Genomic DNA, 14,806 nt, shown 5'->3' on the forward strand with positions numbered 1-14,806 from the left:
CCCCCGGCGGATCCAGAGAAAAAATGGGACCAATCGAGACAACATTACAGGGGCTTTCCCCCGCAAAATTGTTGTTTTCTAAACATCAGAAAATAACCTCTGAGGCGTTTTGGGCGATCAATTATTTCTTTTTCCTTCCTTCTTTTTTTTTTTTTTTTTTTTTCTTGACTTTCCAAAAGCCTGTCTGCCCCTGGTAAACCAAGAAATGGCAGTACCACTTCTTAAATAATTCAAAATAGATAGATCTACACTTTCTTTTAAAGAACCAGAATGAACTTTTTTTTTTTGTCTTATTTTTTTGCCGGTTTCAGTCCTATTTTACACACTTTCCAAATATAGAAAATTGGTAATTTTATAGCAGTACTGTATATTACTGTACTGTATCATATAGGGTATTACATAGTCAGTAAGAATCTTAAGAAACAGATAGATAATAGTTTTATATATTTATTTTTTTAAATAAAAACCTCATTTATCATTTTTCCTCAGCCTCAATTAGTTTCAATTTCAGCCTGAAAAGTGTTCTTATAAAATGTGTTCTGATATATATAAAAAAAAAAAGTACAAACCAAAAATCTGTGTCATCGGATTGTTTAATAACAAACTAATATTTATAAAATAAAATTAACTACCCCCCCCCCCCCCGTTCCCCACTGATTGACGACAGTGTAAATGGTGATTGTCTGATATTCAAGTTTTTTGTTGTGAAATTTTAATAAAGTAAAGTAATGCTATTCAGAATTTCATTTTTTTTTTTTAAATACATTATTTTGTTTCTAATTCTCATAATAATGACATACCGTATTTATTTCAATAAATGCACTGGGGCATCTATTGTTGAGTAGGGTTTTTGAGGAAGGCGTTTATCCGAGGGTGGCGTTTATTTTTTTTAATGTAAAAAGGATACCTTTACATTCAAAACTCCCCTTAAATTCTCTGTAAATGTGGAGCTACAACACATCTAAATAACAACACAATACGTTAATTGCCTCCATTTTTGTTGTCTGTCATTTTGGGGGGAGGGGTGTTCATTTCAAGAAAAATAAATAAGTTAATAACAAAGGTAACGCAATGTTTGATTTTAATGTTTGGCACTTTGCCAATCATTTATTCTGGTTTAAAGCTGTTGCCAGGATGTAGTATGCTTAGAAATACATGTACAAAATCCCCACCTAAAGCGATTACTTCCTCTGTGCACGGATCATCCGTGCTTTGTGTTTTCCTTAGTGCATTGCATTTGAGAGTGAAACTGAGGACTGTTTGACATTGAGGGTCATGAATAAATTAAGATCTAGTAGAGTAGTGATGCATTTACTTGTACAATTCAGATATGATGCAATAATAAACTTTTTACAATGTCTGAAAATACCTCTTTTGGAGTACTAAAAGTATTTATTTTTGAGTAAAATTTATTTTTACTGTACTGGATGGTTGATTTATATTTGAGTTTTTGTTTTTATAATATAGAACTGCTTTAGTTTTGAAATTATTTATTATTATTTTGAAATTTAATAGCATTTCTGATAGAATGAATAATAAATTATAATTTTCTTTTTCCAGTATCTAATGAGACACTTCTTTGAATTTTATATCTTAACAACCATATTAAATGCTTGCAGTCCATCAAGCATTAATTAATTTATTTATTTTATTTATTCATTACAGCAAGAATACCAAGGACATAATATCAAAATTAAGCAGTCTACTTCGTGAATACTTACCTGGATAAACCGACTAATTGCCTATTCTTTCTCACACGAGAAACACCCCTCGAAAAATAATTTGTGTAATTCGGAAAAGAATTATTTTGTTGAGTGTCTAAAATTTTTGATTGAGATGCTTCTGTCGACATCAAGAGTGCAGAATTATCTGCTGGACTATACAGTACAGTACTTTACTATATTAAAAATCCTATTGGATTCTTTTTATTATGGAATTATTATTTAAGCAATGTGCTCCAATTTACTGGTTTACCATGGATTTACTTATTATTTTATTTTATAGGGGGTGCACTTTGATCAACTTGTTTGTAACAGCCAGTGTGCTCCAAAGATAATGATTTACCAAGGAATTTATTTATTTTTTTAAAATTTGTTACATTAAATAGTCGATCACTCAGTCTTATTAATACTGTATAAAGACACTGGTGGACAAAGCGTGGCACGCAGGCCAAATTCAGCCCATCGGTGATTTTATTTACGGTATATAGACACCAATCATTTCTAAGAGTTATTAAAACAGAATAATAAGGTGTACATAAAGGTTTTTGCAAGCACATCTGAAAACGTCTGGTGTACGGTAGCCCTTAGTATTAAATCAACAATTTGTAAAATTCCTTCAGGCTTAATGTTTTAATGCATTACACTTTCTAACCAGGATATCGATAACTTACTGCCTCTCCCTTTTCACACCCCCCCCCCACCATCTTGCTTTAGATAATATCCCAACTGATTCATTACTTCAAGACCCTGCTACTTATTTACATAAAATAAACACAGAGCGTGGCACGCAGGCCAAATTCAGCCCATCGGTGATTTTATTTACGGTATACAGACACCAATCATTTCTAAGAGTTATTAAAACAGAATAATAAGGTGTACATAAAGGTTTTTGCAAGCACATCTGAAAACGTCTGGTGTACGGTAGCCCTCAGTATTAAATCAACAATTTGTAAAATTCCTTCTGGCATAATGTTTTAATGCATTACACTTTCTAACCAGGATATCGATAACTTACTGCCTCTCCCTTTTCACACCCCCCCCCCACCATCTTGCTTTAGATAATATCCCAACTGATTCATTACTTCAAGACCCAGCTACTTATTTACATAAAATAAACACAAAGATTGGAGGTCAATGAAACTGGTGTCCTTGGCCTGATAATTGCTGGTTGGTGTACATGCCAAGTAGCATGCTATCTTGCAGGGCATTGACTTACCACAATCGCCATTGTTTACATCCTCACTCAAGTTTGATTACTTTCAAATGTACATGGCTCCATGAAATATATTAAAGATGAGCACTGACATTGTCTTCCCAAGTGTTTTTTGGTTTTTTTACATAGACATCGAGTGTTGAGCAGGTAAACTTAACCAGGTATATGTTGTAATAATTATTCTTTGAGTCAAATTATGAAGATGGACCCTGAAACTTTGAAAACTGAGTTTAGAATGGAAATGGAAATTTTATTACAATCTCAGATAATTCTTTAAAAAATGTATTCAGTACAATGACAGATTATATTAAAATAATCTCTTAAATATTCTCAACACATTTTAAATTCCAAAAACACAGATATCATTTTTTTTGTGTGTAACCAACTCTTTCAAGTTTGTAAGGCCAGACAGGGTGAGGTCCTTTTAGTACACAAAAATTATTAGGTAGACAGATGGGCCTTTTCTTATTTTTTTTCTTCAGTTAGAAAATGTTAAAAACTCCATCTTAATTAAACACTCCATCCAATTTAAGTATTAGATGAAACCCCATTAAACCAGAATTAGTGGCGGTGCTTGATCTGTCCCCCACCAGACAGATCAATCTTTCCCCCACCTCCATAGGACAGAGCTCATCAGGCATTCGGACTAAATAAATATAAAAATAGGCCCACGCCAAGCCAACAGATGTCTGCCACAGTCAGAAAGTGTGTTTATCTGGCCATTCAGAGGTTGCTTCTTAAAAAAATCTCATTTGGGAGGGGGACCCTTTCAAACCCATCTCCCAGCTAAGCCTATGAGCTCAGTTCCCTGTGTCAGACAGCTCAGCCCCCAAAAAATATATACCAGCGCCGCCACTCATGGGATGGCGCCAGCTGGCCAAGCACCCCCCCCCCCTCCGCCGGGGAGAAAAAAAATTATATTCCTTCCCCCTCCCCGGAGCTACTTTCGGAACTTTTAAGTTGAAGATCGACCACGCCCACTTTGCTAATAAAAAGAGTATAAAAACGTTTTGATCCTTTTGATTATAGGTTGGGGTATAGTAGGGGATGGTGACAAATTATCCCCATACTATAAGTTACCGTATAAATATGTCATTGGAATAGATATGTTTTAGTTCGACCATTCTCAATTTTTGCAACTTCCCCTCGAGCCCCATTTACACTACTAGACACGATTATGACACAACAACGATATCATTGCATCATCGCGTAGTTTGTATTCTTCATGCACTGCGTGCATCTGTATTGAGTCGTTGTAATGAACTTGTCAATTTTAGTCCCGCGTCCCCCCCCCTTCCCGGGCTTTGCGGGGACTTACACGCATTTCAAATCTCTCTTGTTGGTAACTACAGTATTAAGATAGGTAGTTTCCAGGTCCTGGACTAGGACACAGGAGACTTGGCCATGCATGACTACACAACACAAACAGAAAATCGATTCATTAAATGTTTTTAGTAGGCCTATGTCTTCGCTGTTCATAACCAAAAATAAATACAGTATGCAGTGCGGTCGTTAGCCAAGGCACGTGAATTTGGAAGTTGTTTTTCAGTGATCACGCCACATCATCTATCACGTGGAAACCCCTGGAACGTTGCTGTTTTCATAATAATACAGGATAATCCATTACAGAAGGGAGCTTATTTTTTCAATTATATCAAGTTTTTTTGTTAGTCTTTAAAAAAATCTCAAATAATGATAGGAAAACTTAATGATAAAAAAAAATCGGTGTAGGAAAAATAATCGAAGTAGATTTTGGGTTGACTGTAGAGAAATTGTTAATTATACATGAAGATAACATAACTCTCTGTAATGGGATAGTCCGTATGATGACGCGTTGAAATCAAATGACTCAAACACGTCATCACAGGACATTCATAATCAAATTAGCTACTCTGACCTTTGGGTTTGTTTACTATAAAGAGGTTACGTCAGCCGTATTTTTGCCACTCTACATTCTCTTTGCAATGCGAACACATCAGCTATCTTCTCTCAACTACAATCATGGCTTGCGTACTCAAATGGCTGGCCTAGGAGACATGAAGGCATTTAGTTCTACTAAACCCACACTTCAGGAAAGCGGATTGTTACTACTATTTGAAGGTTACGGATGATCATTGGAGCTATTTATAAAAATCTAGGCTATTTTTTATCTGCTGAATTCGTGAATTGTGTAAGTTACTAGAATAGGCCTTGCCTTGCTTTAGGCTAGGCCTGGTTAAATCATGTTGATTGTTTTGTTTATGGATTTGTTTTTGTTTTTGTTTTTTTTTTAAATATATATATATATTTTTTAATATATACTAGCCTAGCTATAGGATGTAGGCCGGGCCTAGTATGTGTTTGGTGTCATTTTTTTTTTTGACGAATTTCAAGACGAGACTAAGAAAGAGTTATCATAGGCTAATAGGACATCACTGTGGTGTGCAGTCTATGCCCAGCAAAAGTAATTATTATACTGTAATCTACAAACAAATACAATATAGGCTTAGATAGTATTGTGTAGTAGGCCTAAGCTAGTAGTTGTAGGTAGCTTAGGAAGGTGGTTTCTCGTGACCGGAAGTATCGTTACTCATTGATTCACGTCGTTCGCGAATCGTAGTTCCATTCCAGTACAGCCTGTTTATGCCTGTACTGTAAGTACTGTTAAAGTAGATATCTACCCCTATACTACCTAGGCATAGCCTAGTTTTTTTTTAATTTACAAATAAGAAGCTTGCTAATGCTGATAAACCTTCGCCTTGTACAGTGTTGTTTGTTTAATTGAATTACTGTGTACAATTGTATGTTATAAATAACTGGGTCAAGTATTTGCCAATAATATAACTTGAACTTCACCTATGGCCTAGTTAGACATAAATAATAGTCTAGGCCACAGGTGGGTGAAGTGCAGCCGACACTGATTTTGTTTTTTGCAGCCCACTAATCATCTTGGCTAGAAAACGCCTTGTTTTTTGGCGGCCCAGCACCAATCATCTGTACAAACTAATAGTAAAAGCATAAAGGTTTTGGAAGTCAGCTGAAAAGTTTGGGTGTGGCCCTCGGAGTTGAATAAAATAAAACTTTGGCCCTCCGACCCATTTTAATGGCCACCACTGGTCTAGGCGCTTGATGACCTTGTTGACAGCTACCCAGTATTCGGACTGACTATTGATTATTCATTGAGGCAAAACCTACTAGACAATTTTTTAAAACAAAAATACTATACTTATATAATTTATACTATACTTGGTGATTAAATCTATTAAAATAAAATTAGATTTCTTAAAAATACAATATAAAATCATTGTTATATAATATTAAAATTACTTGTAGTAAACTCTGGAATTTCCCTTGTCATTAGGTTATAGATATGACAAAATTACTTTTCTTCTCAATGTGCAAAACCTGTTAGTAGGACTGTACTTTCCAACTAACTGTACTTTCCACATTTTAAATTTCCCTTGATGATTAACAGTACTTAGGCCTACAGTACACCACCTAACCAGTGCCAATAAGTGCATATTTCAAGATGACATAAATTACATTGTCAATGAACACTTTAGAAATTTCCAGAACACCAATGATGTGATGTTTATTTTTAAATAAGGATAATTGTATTCAGCAATTTCCCTTAAACTATAAATAGAGTATTTGTTTAGTTCCGTGTGTAGTAACGCATGCTAATAGTTTTTTTGTTAACCTTCGTCATTGTTATTTCCTTTTCTGGACAATTATGGGTTATGTGGGTTTTTTAGCATGTTTGAATGATTCAGTGACTTTTTATGCAGAGTGTAAAATTGGTTTCCCCTTTTTGATCAGAAATGTTATGTTGTGGAAACCAGTGTTGGTGGGAATATTCTGAATGCAAATTACTATACAGTACAGTAGTTTGTTATTCAAGAGTTACACATGGACATTGGATTAAAACACAAAGTAACCATATTAGAGGTATAAACATACATACATTTAAAATGTGATAGAACAAGAGGTGTGATGGAGCCTGTGTCTTTAAGTTTTTTGTCTTCACGTTTACGTCCACAACATGTTGTACTGTCACTCATAGAGAATAAACACTACCACACTAATTTCTCATTCTCAATAAATTACACCACCAGTGTACGCTTTGATCCGTATTGCAGTAATAATTATTGATATTTTTCAGTGTCCAAAACAGTGTAGTCTTTTTGCTGTGGACCAGCAATATTTGTAATTCATGCATACTGTAGTTATTATGCTCATTAGTGTGGAAGAAATTTATATTCTTTGAAGTTATGATGCTGTGCAACACTGTTAACAATGCTGCTGTTAACACTAGGTTGATAACCTCTATTCATAGTGCCTTTATAGCAGTTCTCCGGATCTTATTATACATGGTTTAATTGGTCACATGTTTCCTCTTGGACCAATCGGTGAATTGTTGCTTAACCTACCTTGTTGCAATCTGATTGGCTAATATATCTATTGTTGGGGAGTTCAAGTTGCTCTCAGCTGTGCCTTGTTCTCTGATTGTTTGCAAATATCTATTGTGTGATTCATGATTGTGATGATGTAGGCAAGTCAAGGGTGGCCGGGTTCTATTTCTTGATCAGATGCAATCAAGTTTTCTAGGTGGACGGAAGGATATTCTGAATCTGCTCTTTCTTTCCTCTACCCCAGTGCAATTCCTGGGTATGGCTTTCTGTGCAATATTACTTAGTGTGCAATACTGTAAGTCAAGTTACCTTTATTAATTTGTTTTCTTGCATTTGATTACAAAGTGAGAGGTAGATTTTGACCTTGCTCGTTCTTTGCAAGTCAAGTGCATACGCTTTATTTAAGTGTCTGTATTTTTATTTTTTCAGAATATGACTACTACTACCATACCTATTAGAAGAAATTGTGAAGACAACAGGATGAATAATTTTTGTGAAGTAAGTTCTTTCATCTTTATGTTGTAAATTATATTATATTTCAACTTCATAGAATGTTTTTCACTATAAATTTTCCTGATAAAAGAGTTAAACTGTATTGGAGCATATAGTGGTGGTAATTTAAATTTTACCTTGCATTATTTAGTACATTATTTGATTGTTTTTGTCCAGTATTAAAACAAGCAAGGTTATGGTTTTTTTTTTAGGTAAAGTGTGATAATATGCCTTTGAATGATAATTTTCGGACAGCGAGTCGGCCAACAGCACTTGCTGTTGAGCCATGCTACAATGACAACCATAAGAACAACAACATTCCCTTAACAATAGGTAAGTTGTTATTATTTAGTATCTTATATTATTTATTGTAAAAAACAATTTGATATAAGATTTAGTTCTTTTGTGTTTCTTTCTCTACAACATTCATAGGTTAATAAAATTCAATTTCATAAACTTGTTTTTTTTTACATTGTTTAGAATCTATGGCAATCTCGTCCTCATCAGATGCTAACCCATCAATCCCGATTCCAGAAAACACGAACAAAAAGCGCCGCAGAAGAAAGAAACAAAGATCATCGATAAATGGATACAACAACAAATTTGAAGGTACATCTTTTAATTTAAAATGTTTATGAATGCATAGTTTTACTTTGCTAGGTCGCCAACTTAAAATACTGTCGTAATTTTTTTTTTTTAACAAAAAAATTTTCTTATTTTATATTTATAATTATATTGTCATTTTTCAGATGTGTACATGATGACTGATGATTTGTTAGGTCAAGGGGCATATGCCAGTGTCAAGACTTGTATACATGTCCAGACTGGAAAACACTATGCTGTTAAGGTAAGCTAACGTTTTTGAGATCATCCATAAAAGATGTTTGTTGTGATAAGGAGTTGTCTTAAATTGCAGGAAGATGATGCAATAATATTGCTTCCTCTGCAATATTTTACTGTAAGGTTTTCTAGTCGTCTTGGGTACTATAATGGATAGATAATCTTTTAGTCAAAACACATAGACCATACTTTTTCTACAAGTCTCTGACCATTAATGTTACAATTTAAGAAGGTATGCTGTTGCTCATTAGAAAGGATTTGTCTATAAAAACAGCTTAACAATTGAGTAATAATGTTAATGGTATGTATCCCTTCTGGAAAAATCCATGGCCAAGATAAATGTCTCTGTGCCTGGATGACTTAGTTTGACCCCACAACACAATGTATTTGTGCAGAGAAAATCTATTGTTTTGACCTGCATTGTTTTTTTGGGACTGCTCAACAGAAGATTACTTACTGATGACATCACAATCTGTCCAATCAATTTGCAGCATTCAATATGTTCAACAATGCGTAACAGTAAATGAACAAAGCAATTAAAGTCTGCCTGACTGTAGAGTAGTGACTCAGTCGGAATTTCTTCTTTTTTTTTGTAACACATCAATGGCTTAAACATATTTTTAGTATGCTTTGTAATAAGTTGACCCACCCATGGCGGTGATGTACCATGACCTAATCCTTTATGAACAGAGATATATACTTACACAGGTGTGCTCTTCAGAGAGGCGTGATCAATGTTTGTGTTGGGTCATTAACAGATTTGGCTAATGATTCATTGTTTATTAGTGCCTAGTGTTTAGCATACGTGGCCTTTATCAAATGCACTTGGCATCTTAATTGAATTAATTGGATTTCTTTTATCTACCAATTAACATTCGGTTTCAAACAAATTATGCATGTTCAACAATTTCAAGGAAAACAATATAATCGGACATTTTTTTAGCTTAAAATATGGTTAGCTTTAATAGATTAAAGATAAATTTCAAGCAAAACATGTTTCTGTTGCAGATAAATTCAATATTTAATACTAAAATATATTAATCACTAATATCATAGAATGTTTATGTTTTAGGTTATTGAAAAGCGATCTGGAAACAGTCGAAGTAAAGTGTTCCGTGAGGTTGAGACGTTGTACCATTGTCAAGGCCACAAGAATATCTTGCAACTGTTTGAATTCTTTGAGGAAGATGACCGCTTTTTCTTGGTATTTCCCAAGATGGAAGGCGGTGCTCTTCTGGACCACATCGAACGGCGCAAGACATTCACAGAGTATGAAGCTAGTATCGTTGTGCGGGACATTGCGTGTGCCCTGCAGTTCCTCCACCATAAAGGTAATCAGTAGCATGTTTTGATTTAGGAAATTTAAATTAAGTTTAATGAATAATTGAGTACAGTAGTTTGGTAGTGTGGGTTTTTACCAAATTAATAAAATTAATTTCTCTCTTCGTCAGGTATTGCCCACCGAGATTTAAAGCCAGAGAACATTTTATGTGAAAGTCGACACTCAATTTCACCCATTAAGATTTGTGACCTCGGGCTTAGCAGTCGCATGCAACTAGATATGAAGTGCAATTCCCCAGTAACCACCCCAGAGCTTCTCACCCCTGTTGGATCTGCCGAATACATGGCTCCCGAGATTGTCAATGCCTTCATTGACGATGAGCTTACTACCTCGTACGACAAGCGGTGCGATTTGTGGAGCCTTGGTGTCATCCTCTATATTATGTTGAGCGGGCAACCGCCATTCACGGGTACTTGCGGAGAGGAGTGTGGATGGGAGCGTGGGGAACCTTGCTCGGATTGCCAGCACATGCTGCTCCAGAGTATCCAGGATGGAGTTTATGAATTTCCACCAGGTGAATGGGGCGGCATCTCGGATGAAGCCAAAGACTTGATAACTCATTTGTTGGTGCGTGATGCTCGTCAGCGTTACACAGCCAGTATGGTGCTAGAACATCCATGGGTTAAAATGGTATGTTGCATAATTTTTCTTTAAAGTTTGTGTTGCCCAAGCCCAACCAACCCATTATCTAAAAAAAAAAATAGGTCCACTTTATAAGTTCATTTATTTATGCTAGACAAAATAATAAAACATTGTTAAATGTTACTATACATATCTTATTACACTGTTAATACTTATATCTTTTTATGAATTTTCTTCAGGCTCCCACCACACCTCTGCTGACACCCTCTATAATGAAACGTAACAACAGTGCAAAAGATTTATCGCAGTTTGCAGCAGATGCTGTCGCAGTAAACAGGATGGTCTCGCAATACGAAAACTACACTACTCTTCCGGCTATTGTTGATGAAAGAGAACGATCTGGTCCAGATGAAGCTGGTACAAGCCCCGAGACAGAGCAGTCTGAGGCCAGCAGTGCAGGCTTCTGTATGAGGTTGTCTCCCCCAGGGAGCTCGAGCCTGGCAAGACGCCGAGCTGCTGTTCGTAGTACAAGTAGTGAATTGGGTGGAATATCTTTTGAGATCTAGAAAAAGTCATTGAAAGTTTTTAAAAGATACTTAAAATGTACAAAATACCTGACCATTTGAATTAGATACTCTAACTCTATCTTGTACAAAGTAATTTAATATTCACTGAAAAAAAAATAATCTATTTTGATGTTACTGATATTTTAATGATACTTTTGGAAAGAGTGCCTTTAAGAATTTAATTTTGAATTAACATTCCCTAGCACACTATCTTTATTATTTGCCAGCAATGATCTTGTGTGTTGCGCTTGATTTGTGCGTTACTGTTTTCCTTTGTCAATTTGAGTGTTGGCAAGTTGCTTGGTCGTCTTAAGGCTTACATAGCTTTGTATTTTAAAGATATCGAAAATAAGATTCTTTTATCCACTTTAATCTGTTTCTTTAGTAAAGGTCTATTGGATGAAGTTTCTTGTCCACCTTGACCTATGTGTTCTATTTGGTCATATTTGCAATCAGTTCTTTTATCAATTTACTCTTTGTTGCCTATTTCTTCTGTATTGATATTGTACATTGATACTGATTTGTACATAAAAGCTAAAAAACTTTTGTACAGAGTTTTCCAAAAGGAAATGGTACCACATTGTGTCCAGGCAGGCTACGTTTGTAGGATTGCGAAGTATGTTAGCAGAGACATTGATTTGTCCGTAAATGAGAAATTTATCAAGACATACATTTTTATTTTCATATTAAATATTGAAGTGTTGTGAGTGGTTTGTAAATAAATGGTTCTAATGGAATATTTTGATCAGTTCTTGCCATTACAATATTTCTGGTGTTTTATTATAACAAGTCTTCCTTGTTTGAACAGGGAGCTCAAAATTCCATTTTGTGTTGTATTTTAGGTAAATGTTATTTGTTGCAGGAGCAAGGAGTTTAATCTTCGTTGTGAATGTTGATGACATAACTTCTATCTTTATTTGACAGTTGGTTTGTTTAGCTCAATTATGTAATGGTAAGAAAGTGTTTGACAGAGAAATGGGATGACAGTGGAACATTAAACAATCTTGCATATCAATTTTTAATTATAGATCCGTATGTATAAAAGTTTATGGAAGGAATTTCAAAAGGTATCTAGGTCTTCTATTTGTTTTTAAGAATTTTGGCATTAAATTATAAAAAAAAGTATTTAGTTTCATAAGCACAAGTTTGCACTTGAAATTTCAGACAGTATTATGTAGTGTTCAAAGTAAAGGTGTTGTGGTGGCCTTAAGCAGAATAAGACAGATAATGGTTGCATTCATTGTTGTTTTGTGAAATTAATGTTAATACAGTATGGTGAATCAACTTGATATCTTACTATATTGGCTAATTTTCATAAATTTCTGCCTTTGCTGGTAGAAATTGTTTGTAATCTCTGTCCAGTAATACAAGGGTGTAAGCCAATAAATGTGTATGTACATTGGTTGTGCTTCTCATCCAATTTAAAGACTAGAAAACATAAGCCATGGCATAACCTCAGGAATTTAAGCTTTACTTAAAATTAAGAATAAATTATGGTGCAAAGGAGATAGTGGTTCTCGGACAAAAGGAGTTTCAATTTAGTCTAGATTTCCTATTTTTATTTTATTGATGTAGCTATTTGCGACCGTGCAATGTTTTTGAACTAGTTATACTAGATAAAGCCCACATTTAATTTCAGTTAATGTATGCATAGAGAATTGTTTTTTGGAATGTCTTAAAATTTGTTCGACTCAATAAATATTAAAAGAAATTGTACTTGTACTATAGTTTACTTTCTTTTGAAAAATTTCAGCCTTCTCAGCCACAATTAAGTTGGCGCACAATTAAATTGGCGATCAACAATGAGACCATGACAAAAAAAAAATTGGGACAGTTCAGAGAGATCTACAGTATTTGCCAACGAAAACCATGATATGGTCCCCGACCCCCTCAGATCTGCTAATGCCTAGATCTAGCCTAGATTGCTGAGAACGGGGAAACCCAGTTTGCCAGAATGCCCGATTGCCGTGTCGACTTTGGCCAAACCCACTGTGGAGAAATCCATTAAAAGCAGTGAAACCATGACACTATCTGTACGCAGTGCTGGTGCCGGCCGACGCGATGGGATCGCTGCATGTTTCTGTAGTAGCAAAAAAAAAAATCGATGAAATGGGTCAGTTAAGCATAATTTATAAAAGTGGCGCAGGAGAATTTGCCCTCCCTGACCCCTGCTAGTGACATTATTAAACAGGTTTGTATATAATAATCATTAGAGTTGCGTATCATACGCTAGGAGAAATTATTTTACAGCGGTTAGATGAGGCATGAAAATAATTTCTGAATATTTTTTTGAATGCATTAATGTAACCAAAGCCCTCATAAATTTTCTGGCATTAATCTAACCTTCGTTAAAATAATTTCCACTAATGTATGATAGGCAACTCTACTAATTACAGTACTTAATATTAAAATGAATGATTGAATGTTACTGACAAAATTTGTGTATATTTTTGTTCTTAAGATACAACGTAAAATCCTTCATTTCATTGTTTTTCCAATATTTTGCCTTTTAATTTATATAAATACGGCTCCTACCTGACCCACCATCATACTGTATTTTCAACAGCACAGTAATACTGTCAGCATAATATGTCCCTACTTTTGTACGATGGCAAACTTGGTTTCGGCAATGGATTGTCATGATTTCTGTGAACTTGAATTTGGCAAGCTGGGTTTCAGAAAAATGGCCATGGACGCAACACACTGGGTTTCGGCAAACTAAAACACAGTTTTCTACATCTAGAAAACTCAGATCGGAACATCTAGAGCTGATTTTTAGACCATACCATTATTTTTCATAAGGGAGTTTTAGACTTTAAAAAAGAGGGTTTATTCACAGCTGATCTTTTGTGAATTATACTATACAGTGTTCACGAAACTACCATTATTTTTACAGATATTTAAACTAAAAATCAGGCGCTCCTCATTGTAGGGCTGAAGTTAGAGGGTTGTACTTTTATTATTTAATCTATTATCATCACCATCATCATTAGTATTATTTTTATTTATATTATATTAATACTATACTGTAATTAATAATGTTAAATTCTTTTTTTATGTTATTAGTAACATGCCTGGAAAAGCAATCATACTTTTAGTTTAAACCTATTTTTTTGCAAAATTGGGATATATTTCATAGCCGTCGGAAGCATTTTGCAAGTGGTCCGGCCATTTTAATAAGAGTGGGTGTGGGTGGATGGTGTTGTGTAACATTTCACCATGGTTGAAAAAAATGGCTCTTCAGTGGGGAAATAGCACATAAATAAATGCATAATTTAAAAAAAATGATGTTTTCACTTTTAATTTAAGGGTTTAAATTTTAACCGGAATAGGACTAATCAGGGCCAGCTTGGCCATTATACTTTGCCAAAATTTTATAATAGTTATTTGTTATTTTATATTATACCTCTAAAAATGTATCAATCTTCAATATTAAAATAAAGGATTGTCAATAAAGTTGAAATGTACAATACAAAACAAGCTCATGGTGGATTAAAATATATATATAGGCCTATACAACATTAAAAAGATACGAACATTAATAATACTGTAAATGCACATAATATAGTAGTGTATATTCATTAAAATAAGTACAGTCCTTCCAGAAACATTTCTGCGGCCTCCGTTGGATGGTTATCTTTTATCAGCTGTTGCCTCCA

The 14,806-nt window shown here is 34.6% G+C and overlaps 1 protein-coding gene across 3 annotated transcripts in view; it reads left to right on the forward strand.

The window, feature by feature from the left end:
- LOC117116374 (MAP kinase-interacting serine/threonine-protein kinase 1-like) overlaps window positions 1-12,863 on the forward strand; it is a 21,898-nt gene extending 9,035 nt beyond the window's left edge. The window contains exons 1-8 of one of the 3 annotated variants that reach the window (XM_033260396.1): window positions 4,869-5,104; window positions 7,755-7,823; window positions 8,030-8,150; window positions 8,298-8,426; window positions 8,567-8,664; window positions 9,730-9,988; window positions 10,109-10,629; window positions 10,821-12,863. In XM_033260396.1, the coding sequence (XP_033116287.1) occupies window positions 5,042-5,104; window positions 7,755-7,823; window positions 8,030-8,150; window positions 8,298-8,426; window positions 8,567-8,664; window positions 9,730-9,988; window positions 10,109-10,629; window positions 10,821-11,147 (1,587 nt within the window). In that variant the 5' untranslated portion in view covers window positions 4,869-5,041 and the 3' untranslated portion in view covers window positions 11,148-12,863. Of the gene's footprint in view, window positions 1-4,868; window positions 5,105-7,470; window positions 7,621-7,754; window positions 7,824-8,029; window positions 8,151-8,297; window positions 8,427-8,566; window positions 8,665-9,729; window positions 9,989-10,108; window positions 10,630-10,820 lie in introns of those variants that run through there. The other 2 variants (XM_033260398.1, XM_033260397.1) reach the window with 2 other exon arrangements.
- The last annotated feature ends 1,943 nt before the right edge of the window (window positions 12,864-14,806 follow it).

The sequence above is a fragment of the Anneissia japonica genome, unplaced genomic scaffold (genome assembly GCF_011630105.1).
Source record: "Anneissia japonica isolate Jap-2015-1 unplaced genomic scaffold, ASM1163010v1 scaffold287769_len469884_cov163, whole genome shotgun sequence".
Classification (NCBI taxonomy): Eukaryota; Metazoa; Echinodermata; class Crinoidea; order Comatulida; family Comatulidae; genus Anneissia; species Anneissia japonica.